This window comes from Idiotropiscis lumnitzeri, chromosome 21 (assembly GCF_059441095.1).
Source record: "Idiotropiscis lumnitzeri isolate Australia: NSW breed Sydney's pygmy pipehorse chromosome 21, RoL_Ilum_1.0, whole genome shotgun sequence".
NCBI lineage: Eukaryota > Metazoa > Chordata > Actinopteri > Syngnathiformes > Syngnathidae > Idiotropiscis > Idiotropiscis lumnitzeri.
In genome coordinates, this window is record NC_142411.1 from 7,587,872 (window position 1) to 7,603,892 (window position 16,021).

A 16,021-nucleotide genomic window follows, 5' to 3' on the forward strand; every position below is an offset into this window, starting at 1 on the left:
TGACTGCTATCTTTAACTTTGTATGTTCTGTCAATGAAATGTTATTCCTTGAAATTATTTTCAACAATGACCTTTACATGAAGCCCTCAAAGAGTTATCGTACGTTTATGCAATACCTTCAATTGGTGGTGAACACGGGTCGATAGCTGTGGAGCAAATTTGGGGAAAAATGTTGTTAAATGTGTCTTGAAAGGCGGAAAACAATGTTCTCATCAAATTCTGTCCATCCATCTAAATTCCACCATTTTTCCTCACTGGGTTCATGGATGAGCTGGAGCCGCTCTCAACTGACTATGGTCAAGAGGTGAAATGAACCTTAAACTCTTCATCAGCCAATCACAATTCATCAATTGTTTATGATCCTTAACAATATATACATAGTCAATTGACCTTTGACTAAAATACAGCTAGCCACAAAAGAGCCAGGACGAACTTGAAGAATTCTAGTGTTCTGAATACCTAATAAGCCATGGAGGGTTTGGACTGTCGTCTCTGAAGAAAAAATTCTATTCTGCGTGCTAGTTGGGCACACACTTGTGGATTCGCAGGGTGAACCTTTGCTCCCACCGTCAAGAAGTGGAGCCAATTTGTCTGGTCTAAGTTTGGGGAATGGTCTTGGGGTAATGGCACTCTTCAGACAGCCTTGTGGACTTTGAAAAGGTTCTCAGGGTGCATTGCTTGAGCCAGAGTCGGATCCATAAGGCATCCGTCGAAATTCAGTGACTGAATGGAATTCTTGTGGGGTTTTGAGCGCTAAGTGAACAAAGAAGGCTCACAGTTTGCCTGTCCACCTACATTACCAACCTCAATGATGGCTTTAATCATTGGGATAAGGACGGGATCGTAGTCAATAGCGTTGAAACCAAGCTACTTCCGCGGGATGGCTGCCATATCCTTTGGCATAGGAATTGCAGCTCTGTGATGAAGCAGGTAGTCAGAGCCACTGCTTCTCCACATTGTGAGGAGGCCATTGAGTTGGTTCTCTCATCTAGGTGAGATGTTGCCCAAACACCTCACAGTGAAGTATTCCAATTTTGTCCGGTAGAGAGTTGACCCGGGGGCATGACTCTGGCACAGCTGGAGAGAGTATTTCCCCCAGATGTCCTGAATCCACCTCAGCCGAAGTGGCCAGACAGGGAAGTCTTGGCCTCCCATTTTTGACTGCTGTTCCTTCAACCCGAATGAGTTTGAGAAAATGGATGGATGGACACAATAAATGGTTTACTTTTATATACTGCCGTTTCAACTCTTTCACAGAAGCTGCACTTACTTGAGATTGGTTTACAGAACTGTCCAAACGGAGGGATTCCATATACGCAGTCACAGATTAATGGACTAGCATTGCTGCATGCACCATACGTGGCACAGATGTCACATGACCAAGTAAAGGAATCTTCACACTGACACTCAGGTTGTCCAGCAGAGTTTAGAGGGCAGGCTAGAAAGGATGTTGTTGCCATAGCAATTATTAGTTCCACAGTTAAAAACATCAACTTAGAATTGCTTGTAACGTTTGTCCAGGAGCCCAATAAACTGAAATCAATTCTTACCTGTGGTCAAATTCCAACTTGTTAGTGTTAAATCATCTCCTATCTCTAATGCTAATGAGACATCAGCTACAGCGTCCCTCAGTCGATTAATTTTCTCTGATGCCTCGGTGTTGGTTGGAGTGTCCACCGCGATAACAATGTCAACTGAAGCAGAGCAGCAACACAGGGGACAGGACAGAAGAAAATAAGACCCCAAATGCAATCTACTAATCGCCTTTGCCTATTATATTAAAACAATTTCAATTGCCTCGGTTGCTGACTTAATATAATAAGATATCACCAAATCTGTCTGGAGTGAACACATCCTATACAGTCCAATCACACTGAAATGCTCAGAAAAGAGTGAAAGATAGATCCCTGCTATCAACGTGAATGCAATCTTTGTGTATGTACTGTCAATGAAATGTTAGTCCTTGACACTGCTTCCAAGAATGACCGTTAAATGAAGTCATAGAACAGTTATTTACACGTGTATGCAATACCTTGTGTTGGCGGTGCACATGGGCTGATAGCTGTGGAGCAAATTTAGGGAAAAAAAGAATTATATAATCGCTGAGAACAATATCCTCTTCAAATTCTACCCATCCATCTAATTTCCACTGTCTTTGTCCTCACTGGGGACGTGGATTTGTGTGGTGAGACAAACCCTGGACTGTTCATCAGCCAATCACAGGATATTAATTCTTTAGCATCTTAAAAAAAATATATAGTCCACTGACATTTGATGGGCACCAGCTATACTTGACTTTGACTGTCATTTCAACACATATGCAAGAGCTGGTTGCACTTACTTGAGATTGGTTTACAGGACTGTCCAAATGGAGGGATTCCATATATGCAATCACAGATTAATGGACTGGCATTGCTGCATGCACCATATTTGTCACACATCTCACATGACCAAGTAAAGGAATCTTCACATTGACACTCCGGTCCTCCGGTAGAGTTTAGAGGGCAGACTAGAAATGATGTTGTTCCCAAAGTAAGTATTAATGACACAGTCAAAAACATACAATTAGAATGGCTTGTAAGATTAGTCCACGAGCCTAACTAAGTGACACAAATTCTCACCTGTGGTCGAATTCCAACTTGTCAGTGTTAAATCATCTGCTACCTGGAATGCTAATGAGACATTAGCTACAGCGTTCCTCAGTCTATTAATTATCTCTGATGGCTCAGTGTTGGTTGGAGTGTCCACTTCGAGGACAATGTTAACTGAAGCGGAGGAACATCACATGGAACAAGAGAACATGTTACCCCAAATGCATTCTCCTCGTGTGAACACACCCTTTATCGTCTAATTACACTGGGATGCGAAGACATGAGTGAAGGTTGGATCACTGCTATTTACTTGACTGCTATCTTTAACTTTGTATGTTCTGTCAATGAAATGTTATTCCTTGAAATTATTTTCAACAATGACCTTTACATGAAGCCCTCAAAGAGTTATCGTACGTTTATGCAATACCTTCAATTGGTGGTGAACACGGGTCGATAGCTGTGGAGCAAATTTGGGGAAAAATGTTGTTAAATGTGTCTTGAAAGGCGGAAAACAATGTTCTCATCAAATTCTGTCCATCCATCTAAATTCCACCATTTTTCCTCACTGGGTTCATGGATGAGCTGGAGCCGCTCTCAACTGACTATGGTCACGAGGTGAAATGAACCTTAAACTCTTCATCAGCCAATCACAATTCATCAATTGTTTATGATCCTTAAGAATATATACATAGTCAATTGACCTTTGACTAAAATACAGCTAGCCACAAAAGAGCCAGGACGAACTTGAAGAATTCTAGTGTTCTGAATACCTAATAAGCCGTGGAGGGTTTGGACTGTCGTCTCTGAAGAAAAAATTCTATTCTGCGTGCTAGTTGGGCACACACTTGTGGATTCGCAGGGTGAACCTTTGCTCCCACCGTCAAGAAGTGGAGCCAATTTGTCTGGTCTAAGTTTGGGGTAATGGTCTTGGGGTAATGGCACTCTTCAGACAGCCTTGTGGACTTTGAAAAGGTTCTCAGGGTGCATTGCTTGAGCCAGAGTCGGATCCATAAGGCATCCGTCGAAATTCAGTGACTGAATGGAATTCTTGTGGGGTCTTGAGCGCTAAGTGAACAAAGAAGGCTCACAGTTTGCCTGTCCACCTACATTACCAACCTCAATGATGGCTTTAATCATTGGGTAGTGACCTTAAGGACGGGATCGTAGTCAATAGCGTTGAAACCAAGCTTCTTCCGCGGGATGGCTGCCATATCCTTTGGCATAGGAATTACAGCTCTGTCATGAAGCAGGTAGTCAGAGCCACTGCTTCTCCACATTGTGAGGAGGCCATTGAGTTGGTTCTCTCATCTAGGTGAGATGTTGCCCAAACACCTCACAGTGAAGTATTCCAATTTTGTCCGGTAGAGAGTTGACCCGGGGGCATGACTCTGGCACAGCTGGAGAGAGTATTTCCCCCAGATGTCCTGAATCCACCTCAGCCGAAGTGGCCAGACAGGGAAGTCTTGGCCTCCCATTTTTGACTGCTGTTCCTTCAACCCGAATGAGTTTGAGAAAATGGATGGATGGACACCATCAATGGTTTACTTTTATATACTGCCGTTTCAACTCTTTCACAGGAGCTGCGCTTACTTGAGATTGGTTTACAGAACTGTCCAAACGGAGGGATTCCATATACGCAGTCACAGATTAATGGACTGGCATTGCTGCATGCGCCATACGTGGCACAGATGTCACATGACCAAGTAAAGGAATCTTCACACTGACACTCAGGTTGTCCAGCAGAGTTTAGAGGGCAGGCTAGAAAGGATGTTGTTGCCATAGCAATTATTAGTTCCACAGTTAAAAACATCAACTTAGAATTGCTTGTAACGTTTGTCCAGGAGCCCAATAAAATGAAATCAATTCTTACCTGTGGTCAAATTCCAACTTGTTAGTGTTAAATCATCTGCTATCTCTAATGCTAATGAGACATCAGCTACAGCGTCCCTCAGTCGATTAATTTTCTCTGATGCCTCGGTGTTGTTTGGAGTGTCCACCGCGATAACAATGTCAACTGAAGCGGAGCAGCAACACAGGGGACAGGACAGAAGAAAATGAGACCCCAAATGCAATCTACTAATCGCCTTTGCCTATTATGTTAAAACAATTTCAATTGCCTCGGTTGCTGACTTAATATAATAAGATATCACCAAATCTGTCTGGAGTGAACACATCCTATGCAGTCCAATCACACTGAAATGCTCAGAAAAGAGTGAAAGATAGATCCCTGCTATCAACGTGAATGCAATCTTTGTGTATGTACTGTCAATGAAATGTTAGTCCTTGACACTGCTTCCAAGAATGACCGTTAAATGAAGTCATAGAACAGTTATTTACACGTGTATGCAATACCTTGTGTTGGCGGTGCACATGGGCTGATAGCTGTGGAGCAAATTTAGGGAAAAAAAGAATTATATAATCGCTGAGAACAATATCCTCTTCAAATTCTACCCATCCATCTAATTTCCACTGTCTTTGTCCTCACTGGGGACGTGGATTTGTGTGGTGAGACAAACCCTGGACTGTTCATCAGCCAATCACAGGATATTAATTCTTTAGCATCTTAAAAAAAATATATAGTCCACTGACATTTGATGGGCACCAGCTATACTTGACTTTGACTGTCATTTCAACACATATGCAAGAGCTGGTTGCACTTACTTGAGATTGGTTTACAGGACTGTCCAAATGGAGGGATTCCATATATGCAATCACAGATTAATGGACTGGCATTGCTGCATGCACCATATTTGTCACACATCTCACATGACCAAGTAAAGGAATCTTCACATTGACACTCCGGTCCTCCGGTAGAGTTTAGAGGGCAGACTAGAAATGATGTTGTTCCCAAAGTAAGTATTAATGACACAGTCAAAAACATACAATTAGAATGGCTTGTAAGATTAGTCCACGAGCCTAACTAAGTGACACAAATTCTCACCTGTGGTCGAATTCCAACTTGTCAGTGTTAAATCATCTGCTACCTGGAATGCTAATGAGACATTAGCTACAGCGTTCCTCAGTCTATTAATTATCTCTGATGGCTCAGTGTTGGTTGGAGTGTCCACTTCGAGGACAATGTTAACTGAAGCGGAGGAACATCACATGGAACAAGAGAACATGTTACCCCAAATGCATTCTCCTCGTGTGAACACACCCTTTATCGTCTAATTACACTGGGATGCGAAGACATGAGTGAAGGTTGGATCACTGCTATTTACTTGACTGCTATCTTTAACTTTGTATGTTCTGTCAATGAAATGTTATTCCTTGAAATTATTTTCAACAATGACCTTTACATGAAGCCCTCAAAGAGTTATCGTACGTTTATGCAATACCTTCAATTGGTGGTGAACACGGGTCGATAGCTGTGGAGCAAATTTGGGGAAAAATGTTGTTAAATGTGTCTTGAAAGGCGGAAAACAATGTTCTCATCAAATTCTGTCCATCCATCTAAATTCCACCATTTTTCCTCACTGGGTTCATGGATGAGCTGGAGCCGCTCTCAACTGACTATGGTCAAGAGGTGAAATGAACCTTAAACTCTTCATCAGCCAATCACAATTCATCAATTGTTTATGATCCTTAACAATACATACATAGTCAATTGACCTTTGACTAAAATACAGCTAGCCACAAAAGAGCCAGGACGAACTTGAAGAATTCTAGTGTTCTGAATACCTAATAAGCCGTGGAGGGTTTGGACTGTCGTCTCTGAAGAAAAAATTCTATTCTGCGTGCTAGTTGGGCACACACTTGTGGATTCGCAGGGTGAACCTTTGCTCCCACCGTCAAGAAGTGGAGCCAATTTGTCTGGTCTAAGTTTGGGGTAATGGTCTTGGGGTAATGGCACTCTTCAGACAGCCTTGTGCACTTTGAAAAGGTTCTCAGGGTGCATTGCTTGAGCCAGAGTCGGATCCATAAGGCATCCGTCGAAATTCAGTGACTGAATGGAATTCTTGTGGGGTTTTGAGCGCTAAGTGAACAAAGAAGGCTCACAGTTTGCCTGTCCACCTACATTACCAACCTCAATGATGGCTTTAATCATTGGGTAGTGACCTTAAGGACGGGATCGTAGTCAATAGCGTTGAAACCAAGCTTCTTCCGCGGGATGGCTGCCATATCCTTTGGCATAGGAATTGCAGCTCTGTCATGAAGCAGGTAGTCAGAGCCACTGCTTCTCCACATTGTGAGGAGGCCATTGAGTTGGTTCTCTCATCTAGGTGAGATGTTGCCCAAACACCTCACAGTGAAGTATTCCAATTTTGTCCGGTAGAGAGTTGACCCGGGGGCATGACTCTGGCACAGCTGGAGAGAGTATTTCCCCCAGATGTCCTGAATCCACCTCAGCCGAAGTGGTCAGACAGGGAAGTCTTGGCCTCCCATTTTTGACTGCTGTTCCTTCAACCCGAATGAGTTTGAAAAAATGGATGGATGGACACCATCAATGGTTTACTTTTATATACTGCCGTTTCAACTCTTTCACAGGAGCTGCACTTACTTGAGATGGGTTTACAGAACTGTCCAAACGGAGGGATTCCATATACGCAGTCACAGATTAATGGACTAGCATTGCTGCATGCACCATACGTGGCACAGATGTCACATGACCAAGTAAAGGAATCTTCACACTGACACTCAGGTTGTCCAGCAGAGTTTAGAGGGCAGGCTAGAAAGGATGTTGTTGCCATAGCAATTATTAGTTCCACAGTTAAAAACATCAACTTAGAATTGCTTGTAACGTTTGTCCAGGAGCCCAATAAACTGAAATCAATTCTTACCTGTGGTCAAATTCCAACTTGTTAGTGTTAAATCATCTGCTATCTCTAATGCTAATGAGACATCAGCTACAGCGTCCCTCAGTCGATTAATTTTCTCTGATGCCTCGGTGTTGGTTGGAGTGTCCACCGCGATAACAACGTCAACTGAAGCAGAGCAGCAACACAGGGGACAGGACAGAAGAAAATGAGACCCCAAATGCAATCTACTAATCGCCTTTGCCTATTATATTAAAACAATTTCAATTGCCTCGGTTGCTGACTTAATATAATAAGATATCACCAAATCTGTCTGGAGTGAACACATCCTATACAGTCCAATCACACTGAAATGCTCAGAAAAGAGTGAAAGATAGATCCCTGCTATCAACGTGAATGCAATCTTTGTGTATGTACTGTCAATGAAATGTTAGTCCTTGACACTGCTTCCAAGAATGACCGTTAAATGAAGTCATAGAACAGTTATTTACACGTGTATGCAATACCTTGTGTTGGCGGTGCACATGGGCTGATAGCTGTGGAGCAAATTTAGGGAAAAAAAGAATTATATAATCGCTGAGAACAATATCCTCTTCAAATTCTATCCATCCATCTAATTTCCACTGTCTTTGTCCTCACTGGGGACGTGGATTTGTGTGGTGAGACAAACCCTGGACTGTTCATCAGCCAATCACAGGATATTAATTCTTTAGCATCTTAAAAAAAATATATAGTCCACTGACATTTGATGGGCACCAGCTATACTTGACTTTGACTGTCATTTCAACACATATGCAAGAGCTGGTTGCACTTACTTGAGATTGGTTTACAGGACTGTCCAAATGGAGGGATTCCATATATGCAATCACAGATTAATGGACTGGCATTGCTGCATGCACCATATTTGTCACACATCTCACATGACCAAGTAAAGGAATCTTCACATTGACACTCCGGTCCTCCGGTAGAGTTTAGAGGGCAGACTAGAAATTATGTTGTTCCCAAAGTAAGTATTAATGACACAGTCAAAAACATACAATTAGAATGGCTTGTAAGATTAGTCCACGAGCCTAACTAAGTGACACAAATTCTCACCTGTGGTCGAATTCCAACTTGTCAGTGTTAAATCATCTGCTACCTGGAATGCTAATGAGACATTAGCTACAGCGTTCCTCAGTCTATTAATTATCTCTGATGGCTCAGTGTTGGTTGGAGTGTCCACTTCGAGGACAATGTTAACTGAAGCGGAGGAACATCACATGGAACAAGAGAACATGTTACCCCAAATGCATTCTCCTCGTGTGAACACACCCTTTATCGTCTAATTACACTGGGATGCGAAGACATGAGTGAAGGTTGGATCACTGCTATTTACTTGACTGCTATCTTTAACTTTGTATGTTCTGTCAATGAAATGTTATTCCTTGAAATTATTTTCAACAATGACCTTTACATGAAGCCCTCAAAGAGTTATCGTACGTTTATGCAATACCTTCAATTGGTGGTGAACACGGGTCGATAGCTGTGGAGCAAATTTGGGGAAAAATGTTGTTAAATGTGTCTTGAAAGGCGGAAAACAATGTTCTCATCAAATTCTGTCCATCCATCTAAATTCCACCATTTTTCCTCACTGGGTTCATGGATGAGCTGGAGCCGCTCTCAACTGACTATGGTCAAGAGGTGAAATGAACCTTAAACTCTTCATCAGCCAATCACAATTCATCAATTGTTTATGATCCTTAAGAATATATACATAGTCAATTGACCTTTGACTAAAATACAGCTAGCCACAAAAGAGCCAGGACGAACTTGAAGAATTCTAGTGTTCTGAATACCTAATAAGCCGTGGAGGGTTTGGACTGTCGTCTCTGAAGAAAAAATTCTATTCTGCGTGCTAGTTGGGCACACACTTGTGGATTCGCAGGGTGAACCTTTGCTCCCACCGTCAAGAAGTGGAGCCAATTTGTCTGGTCTAAGTTTGGGGTAATGGTCTTGGGGTAATGGCACTCTTCAGACAGCCTTGTGGACTTTGAAAAGGTTCTCAGGGTGCATTGCTTGAGCCAGAGTCGGATCCATAAGGCATCCGTCGAAATTCAGTGACTGAATGGAATTCTTGTGGGGTTTTGAGCGCTAAGTGAACAAAGAAGGCTCACAGTTTGCCTGTCCACCTACATTACCAACCTCAATGATGGCTTTAATCATTGGGATAAGGACGGGATCGTAGTCAATAGCGTTGAAACCAAGCTACTTCCGCGGGATGGCTGCCATATCCTTTGGCATAGGAATTGCAGCTCTGTGATGAAGCAGGTAGTCAGAGCCACTGCTTCTCCACATTGTGAGGAGGCCATTGAGTTGGTTCTCTCATCTAGGTGAGATGTTGCCCAAACACCTCACAGTGAAGTATTCCAATTTTGTCCGGTAGAGAGTTGACCCGGGGGCATGACTCTGGCACAGCTGGAGAGAGTATTTCCCCCAGATGTCCTGAATCCACCTCAGCCGAAGTGGCCAGACAGGGAAGTCTTGGCCTCCCATTTTTGACTGCTGTTCCTTCAACCCGAATGAGTTTGAGAAAATGGATGGATGGACACCATCAATGGTTTACTTTTATATACTGCCGTTTCAACTCTTTCACAGGAGCTGCACTTACTTGAGATTGGTTTACAGAACTGTCCAACCGGAGGGATTCCATATACGCAGTCACAGATTAATGGACTAGCATTGCTGCATGCACCATACGTGGCACAGATGTCACATGACCAAGTAAAGGAATCTTCACACTGACACTCAGGTTGTCCAGCAGAGTTTAGAGGGCAGGCTAGAAAGGATGTTGTTGCCATAGCAATTATTAGTTCCACAGTTAAAAACATCAACTTAGAATTGCTTGTAACGTTTGTCCAGGAGCCCAATAAAATGAAATCAATTCTTACCTGTGGTCAAATTCCAACTTGTTAGTGTTAAATCATCTGCTATCTCTAATGCTAATGAGACATCAGCTACAGCGTCCCTCAGTCGATTAATTTTCTCTGATGCCTCGGTGTTGGTTGGAGTGTCCACCGCGATAACAATGTCAACTGAAGCAGAGCAGCAACACAGGGGACAGGACAGAAGAAAATGAGACCCCAAATGCAATCTACTAATCGCCTTTGCCTATTATATTAAAACAATTTCAATTGCCTCGGTTGCTGACTTAATATAATAAGATATCACCAAATCTGTCTGGAGTGAACACATCCTATACAGTCCAATCACACTGAAATGCTCAGAAAAGAGTGAAAGATAGATCCCTGCTATCAACGTGAATGCAATCTTTGTGTATGTACTGTCAATGAAATGTTAGTCCTTGACACTGCTTCCAAGAATGACCGTTAAATGAAGTCATAGAACAGTTATTTACACGTGTATGCAATACCTTGTGTTGGCGGTGCACATGGGCTGATAGCTGTGGAGCAAATTTAGGGAAAAAAAGAATTATATAATCGCTGAGAACAATATCCTCTTCAAATTCTACCCATCCATCTAATTTCCACTGTCTTTGTCCTCACTGGGGACGTGGATTTGTGTGGTGAGACAAACCCTGGACTGTTCATCAGCCAATCACAGGATATTAATTCTTTAGCATCTTAAAAAAAATATATAGTCCACTGACATTTGATGGGCACCAGCTATACTTGACTTTGACTGTCATTTCAACACATATGCAAGAGCTGGTTGCACTTACTTGAGATTGGTTTACAGGACTGTCCAAATGGAGGGATTCCATATATGCAATCACAGATTAATGGACTGGCATTGCTGCATGCACCATATTTGTCACACATCTCACATGACCAAGTAAAGGAATCTTCACATTGACACTCCGGTCCTCCGGTAGAGTTTAGAGGGCAGACTAGAAATGATGTTGTTCCCAAAGTAAGTATTAATGACACAGTCAAAAACATACAATTAGAATGGCTTGTAAAATTAGTCCACGAGCCTAACTAAGTGACACAAATTCTCACCTGTGGTCGAATTCCAACTTGTCAGTGTTAAATCATCTGCTACCTGGAATTCTAATGAGACATTAGCTACAGCGTTCCTCAGTCTATTAATTATCTCTGATGGCTCAGTGTTGGTTGGAGTGTCCACTTCGAGGACAATGTTAACTGAAGCGGAGGAACATCACATGGAACAAGAGAACATGTTACCCCAAATGCATTCTCCTCGTGTGAACACACCCTTTATCGTCTAATTACACTGGGATGCGAAGACATGAGTGAAGGTTGGATCACTGCTATTTACTTGACTGCTATCTTTAACTTTGTATGTTCTGTCAATGAAATGTTATTCCTTGAAATTATTTTCAACAATGACCTTTACATGAAGCCCTCAAAGAGTTATCGTACGTTTATGCAATACCTTCAATTGGTGGTGAACACGGGTCGATAGCTGTGGAGCAAATTTGGGGAAAAATGTTGTTAAATGTGTCTTGAAAGGCGGAAAACAATGTTCTCATCAAATTCTGTCCATCCATCTAAATTCCACCATTTTTCCTCACTGGGTTCATGGATGAGCTGGAGCCGCTCTCAACTGACTATGGTCAAGAGGTGAAATGAACCTTAAACTCTTCATCAGCCAATCACAATTCATCAATTGTTTATGATCCTTAACAATATATACATAGTCAATTGACCTTTGACTAAAATACAGCTAGCCACAAAAGAGCCAGGACGAACTTGAAGAATTCTAGTGTTCTGAATACCTAATAAGCCGTGGAGGGTTTGGACTGTCGTCTCTGAAGAAAAAATTCTATTCTGCGTGCTAGTTGGGCACACACTTGTGGATTCGCAGGGTGAACCTTTGCTCCCACCGTCAAGAAGTGGAGCCAATTTGTCTGGTCTAAGTTTGGGGTAATGGTCTTGGGGTAATGGCACTCTTCAGACAGCCTTGTGGACTTTGAAAAGGTTCTCAGGGTGCATTGCTTGAGCCAGAGTCGGATCCATAAGGCATCCGTCGAAATTCAATGACTGAATGGAATTCTTGTGGGGTTTTGAGCGCTAAGTGAACAAAGAAGGCTCACAGTTTGCCTGTCCACCTACATTACCAACCTCAATGATGGCTTTAATCATTGGGTAGTGACCTTAAGGACGGGATCGTAGTCAATAGCGTTGAAACCAAGCTTCTTCCGTGGGATGGCTGCCATATCCTTTGGCATAGGAATTGCAGCTCTGTCATGAAGCAGGTAGTCAGAGCCACTGCTTCTCCACATTGTGAGGAGGCCATTGAGTTGGTTCTCTCATCTAGGTGAGATGTTGCCCAAACACCTCACAGTGAAGTATTCCAATTTTGTCCGGTAGAGAGTTGACCCGGGGGCATGACTCTGGCACAGCTGGAGAGAGTATTTCCCCCAGATGTCCTGAATCCACCTCAGCCGAAGTGGCCAGACAGGGAAGTCTTGGCCTCCCATTTTTGACTGCTGTTCCTTCAACCCGAATGAGTTTGAGAAAATGGATGGATGGACACCATCAATGGTTTACTTTTATACACTGGCGTTTCAACTCTTTCACAGGAGCTGCACTTACTTGAGATTGGTTTACAGAACTGTCCAAACGGAGGGATTCCATATACGCAGTCACAGATTAATGGACTAGCATTGCTGCATGCACCATACGTGGCACAGATGTCACATGACCAAGTAAAGGAATCTTCACACTGACACTCAGGTTGTCCAGCAGAGTTTAGAGGGCAGGCTAGAAAGGATGTTGTTGCCATAGCAATTATTAGTTCCACAGTTAAAAACATCAACTTAGAATTGCTTGTAACGTTTGTCCAGGAGCCCAATAAACTGAAATCAATTCTTACCTGTGGTCAAATTCCAACTTGTTAGTGTTAAATCATCTGCTATCTCTAATGCTAATGAGACATCAGCTACAGCGTCCCTCAGTCGATTAATTTTCTCTGATGCCTCGGTGTTGGTTGGAGTGTCCACCGCGATAACAATGTCAACTGAAGCAGAGCAGCAACACAGGGGACAGGACAGAAGAAAATAAGACCCCAAATGCAATCTACTAATCGCCTTTGCCTATTATATTAAAACAATTTCAATTGCCTCGGTTGCTGACTTAATATAATAAGATATCACCAAATCTGTCTGGAGTGAACACATCCTATACAGTCCAATCACACTGAAATGCTCAGAAAAGAGTGAAAGATAGATCCCTGCTATCAACGTGAATGCAATCTTTGTGTATGTACTGTCAATGAAATGTTAGTCCTTGACACTGCTTCCAAGAATGACCGTTAAATGAAGTCATAGAACAGTTATTTACACGTGTATGCAATACCTTGTGTTGGCGGTGCACATGGGCTGATAGCTGTGGAGCAAATTTAGGGAAAAAAATAATTATATAATCGCTGAGAACAATATCCTCTTCAAATTCTACCCATCCATCTAATTTCCACTGTCTTTGTCCTCACTGGGGACGTGGATTTGTGTGGTGAGACAAACCCTGGACTGTTCATCAGCCAATCACAGGATATTAATTCTTTAGCATCTTAAAAAAAATATATAGTCCACTGACATTTGATGGGCACCAGCTATACTTGACTTTGACTGTCATTTCAACACATATGCAAGAGCTGGTTGCACTTACTTGAGATTGGTTTACAGGACTGTCCAAATGGAGGGATTCCATATATGCAATCACAGATTAATGGACTGGCATTGCTGCATGCACCATATTTGTCACACATCTCACATGACCAAGTAAAGGAATCTTCACATTGACACTCCGGTCCTCCGGTAGAGTTTAGAGGGCAGACTAGAAATGATGTTGTTCCCAAAGTAAGTATTAATGACACAGTCAAAAACATACAATTAGAATGGCTTGTAAGATTAGTCCACGAGCCTAACTAAGTGACACAAATTCTCACCTGTGGTCGAATTCCAACTTGTCAGTGTTAAATCATCTGCTACCTGGAATGCTAATGAGACATTAGCTACAGCGTTCCTCAGTCTATTAATTATCTCTGATGGCTCAGTGTTGGTTGGAGTGTCCACTTCGAGGACAATGTTAACTGAAGCGGAGGAACATCACATGGAACAAGAGAACATGTTACCCCAAATGCATTCTCCTCGTGTGAACACACCCTTTATCGTCTAATTACACTGGGATGCGAAGACATGAGTGAAGGTTGGATCACTGCTATTTACTTGACTGCTATCTTTAACTTTGTATGTTCTGTCAATGAAATGTTATTCCTTGAAATTATTTTCAACAATGACCTTTACATGAAGCCCTCAAAGAGTTATCGTACGTTTATGCAATACCTTCAATTGGTGGTGAACACGGGTCGATAGCTGTGGAGCAAATTTGGGGAAAAATGTTGTTAAATGTGTCTTGAAAGGCGGAAAACAATGTTCTCATCAAATTCTGTCCATCCATCTAAATTCCACCATTTTTCCTCACTGGGTTCATGGATGAGCTGGAGCCGCTCTCAACTGACTATGGTCAAGAGGTGAAATGAATCTTAAACTCTTCATCAGCCAATCACAATTCATCAATTGTTTATGATCCTTAACAATATATACATAGTCAATTGACCTTTGACTAAAATACAGCTAGCCACAAAAGAGCCAGGACGAACTTGAAGAATTCTAGTGTTCTGAATACCTAATAAGCCGTGGAGGGTTTGGACTGTCGTCTCTGAAGAAAAAATTGTATTCTGCGTGCTAGTTGGGCACACACTTGTGGATTCGCAGGGTGAACCTTTGCTCCCACCGTCAAGAAGTGGAGACAATTTGTCTGGTCTAAGTTTGGGGTAATGGTCTTGGGGTAATGGCACTCTTCAGACAGCCTTGTGGACTTTGAAAAGGTTCTCAGGGTGCATTGCTTGAGCCAGAGTCGGATCCATAAGGCATCCGTCGAAATTCAGTGACTGAATGGAATTCTTGTGGGGTCTTGAGCGCTAAGTGAACAAAGAAGGCTCACAGTTTGCCTGTCCACCTACATTACCAACCTCAATGATGGCTTTAATCATTGGGTAGTGACCTTAAGGACGGGATCGTAGTCAATAGCGTTGAAACCAAGCTTCTTCCGCGGGATGGCTGCCATATCCTTTGGCATAGGAATTGCAGCTCTGTCATGAAGCAGGTAGTCAGAGCCACTGCTTCTCCACATTGTGAGGAGGCCATTGAGTTGGTTCTCTCATCTAGGTGAGATGTTGCCCAAACACCTCACAGTGAAGTATTCCAATTTTGTCCGGTAGAGAGTTGACCCGGGGGCATGACTCTGGCACAGCTGGAGAGAGTATTTCCCCCAGATGTCCTGAATCCACCTCAGCCGAAGTGGCCAGACAGGGAAGTCTTGGCCTCCCATTTTTGACTGCTGTTCCTTCAACCCGAATGAGTTTGAGAAAATGGATGGATGGACACCATCAATGGTTTACTTTTATACACTGGCGTTTCAACTCTTTCACAGGAGCTGCACTTACTTGAGATTGGTTTACAGAACTGTCCAAACGGAGGGATTCCATATACGCAGTCACAGATTAATGGACTAGCATTGCTGCATGCACCATACGTGGCACAGATGTCACATGACCAAGTAAAGGAATCTTCACACTGACACTCAGGTTGTCCAGCAGAGTTTAGAGGGCAGGCTAGAAAGGATGTTGTTGCCATAGCAATTATTAGTT

The 16,021-nt window shown here is 42.6% G+C and overlaps 1 protein-coding gene across 1 annotated transcript in view; it reads right to left on the reverse strand.

Annotated features, from left to right (window-relative positions):
- Positions 1-16,021, reverse strand: part of LOC148316797 (uncharacterized) — an 82,151-nt gene that overhangs the window by 25,578 nt on the left and 40,552 nt on the right. Inside the window, exons 77-108 of the mRNA XM_088285988.1 lie at positions 15,818-15,985; positions 14,655-14,684; positions 14,258-14,401; positions 13,978-14,145; positions 13,669-13,698; positions 13,187-13,330; positions 12,907-13,074; positions 11,744-11,773; positions 11,347-11,490; positions 11,067-11,234; positions 10,758-10,787; positions 10,276-10,419; positions 9,996-10,163; positions 8,841-8,870; positions 8,444-8,587; positions 8,164-8,331; positions 7,855-7,884; positions 7,373-7,516; positions 7,093-7,260; positions 5,930-5,959; positions 5,533-5,676; positions 5,253-5,420; positions 4,944-4,973; positions 4,462-4,605; positions 4,182-4,349; positions 3,019-3,048; positions 2,622-2,765; positions 2,342-2,509; positions 2,033-2,062; positions 1,551-1,694; positions 1,271-1,438; positions 117-146 (exon numbers count right to left, since the gene is read on the reverse strand). Coding sequence (XP_088142114.1) covers positions 117-146; positions 1,271-1,438; positions 1,551-1,694; positions 2,033-2,062; positions 2,342-2,509; positions 2,622-2,765; positions 3,019-3,048; positions 4,182-4,349; positions 4,462-4,605; positions 4,944-4,973; positions 5,253-5,420; positions 5,533-5,676; positions 5,930-5,959; positions 7,093-7,260; positions 7,373-7,516; positions 7,855-7,884; positions 8,164-8,331; positions 8,444-8,587; positions 8,841-8,870; positions 9,996-10,163; positions 10,276-10,419; positions 10,758-10,787; positions 11,067-11,234; positions 11,347-11,490; positions 11,744-11,773; positions 12,907-13,074; positions 13,187-13,330; positions 13,669-13,698; positions 13,978-14,145; positions 14,258-14,401; positions 14,655-14,684; positions 15,818-15,985 — 3,618 coding nt within the window. The remainder of the gene's footprint in view (positions 1-116; positions 147-1,270; positions 1,439-1,550; positions 1,695-2,032; positions 2,063-2,341; positions 2,510-2,621; positions 2,766-3,018; positions 3,049-4,181; positions 4,350-4,461; positions 4,606-4,943; positions 4,974-5,252; positions 5,421-5,532; positions 5,677-5,929; positions 5,960-7,092; positions 7,261-7,372; positions 7,517-7,854; positions 7,885-8,163; positions 8,332-8,443; positions 8,588-8,840; positions 8,871-9,995; positions 10,164-10,275; positions 10,420-10,757; positions 10,788-11,066; positions 11,235-11,346; positions 11,491-11,743; positions 11,774-12,906; positions 13,075-13,186; positions 13,331-13,668; positions 13,699-13,977; positions 14,146-14,257; positions 14,402-14,654; positions 14,685-15,817; positions 15,986-16,021) is intronic.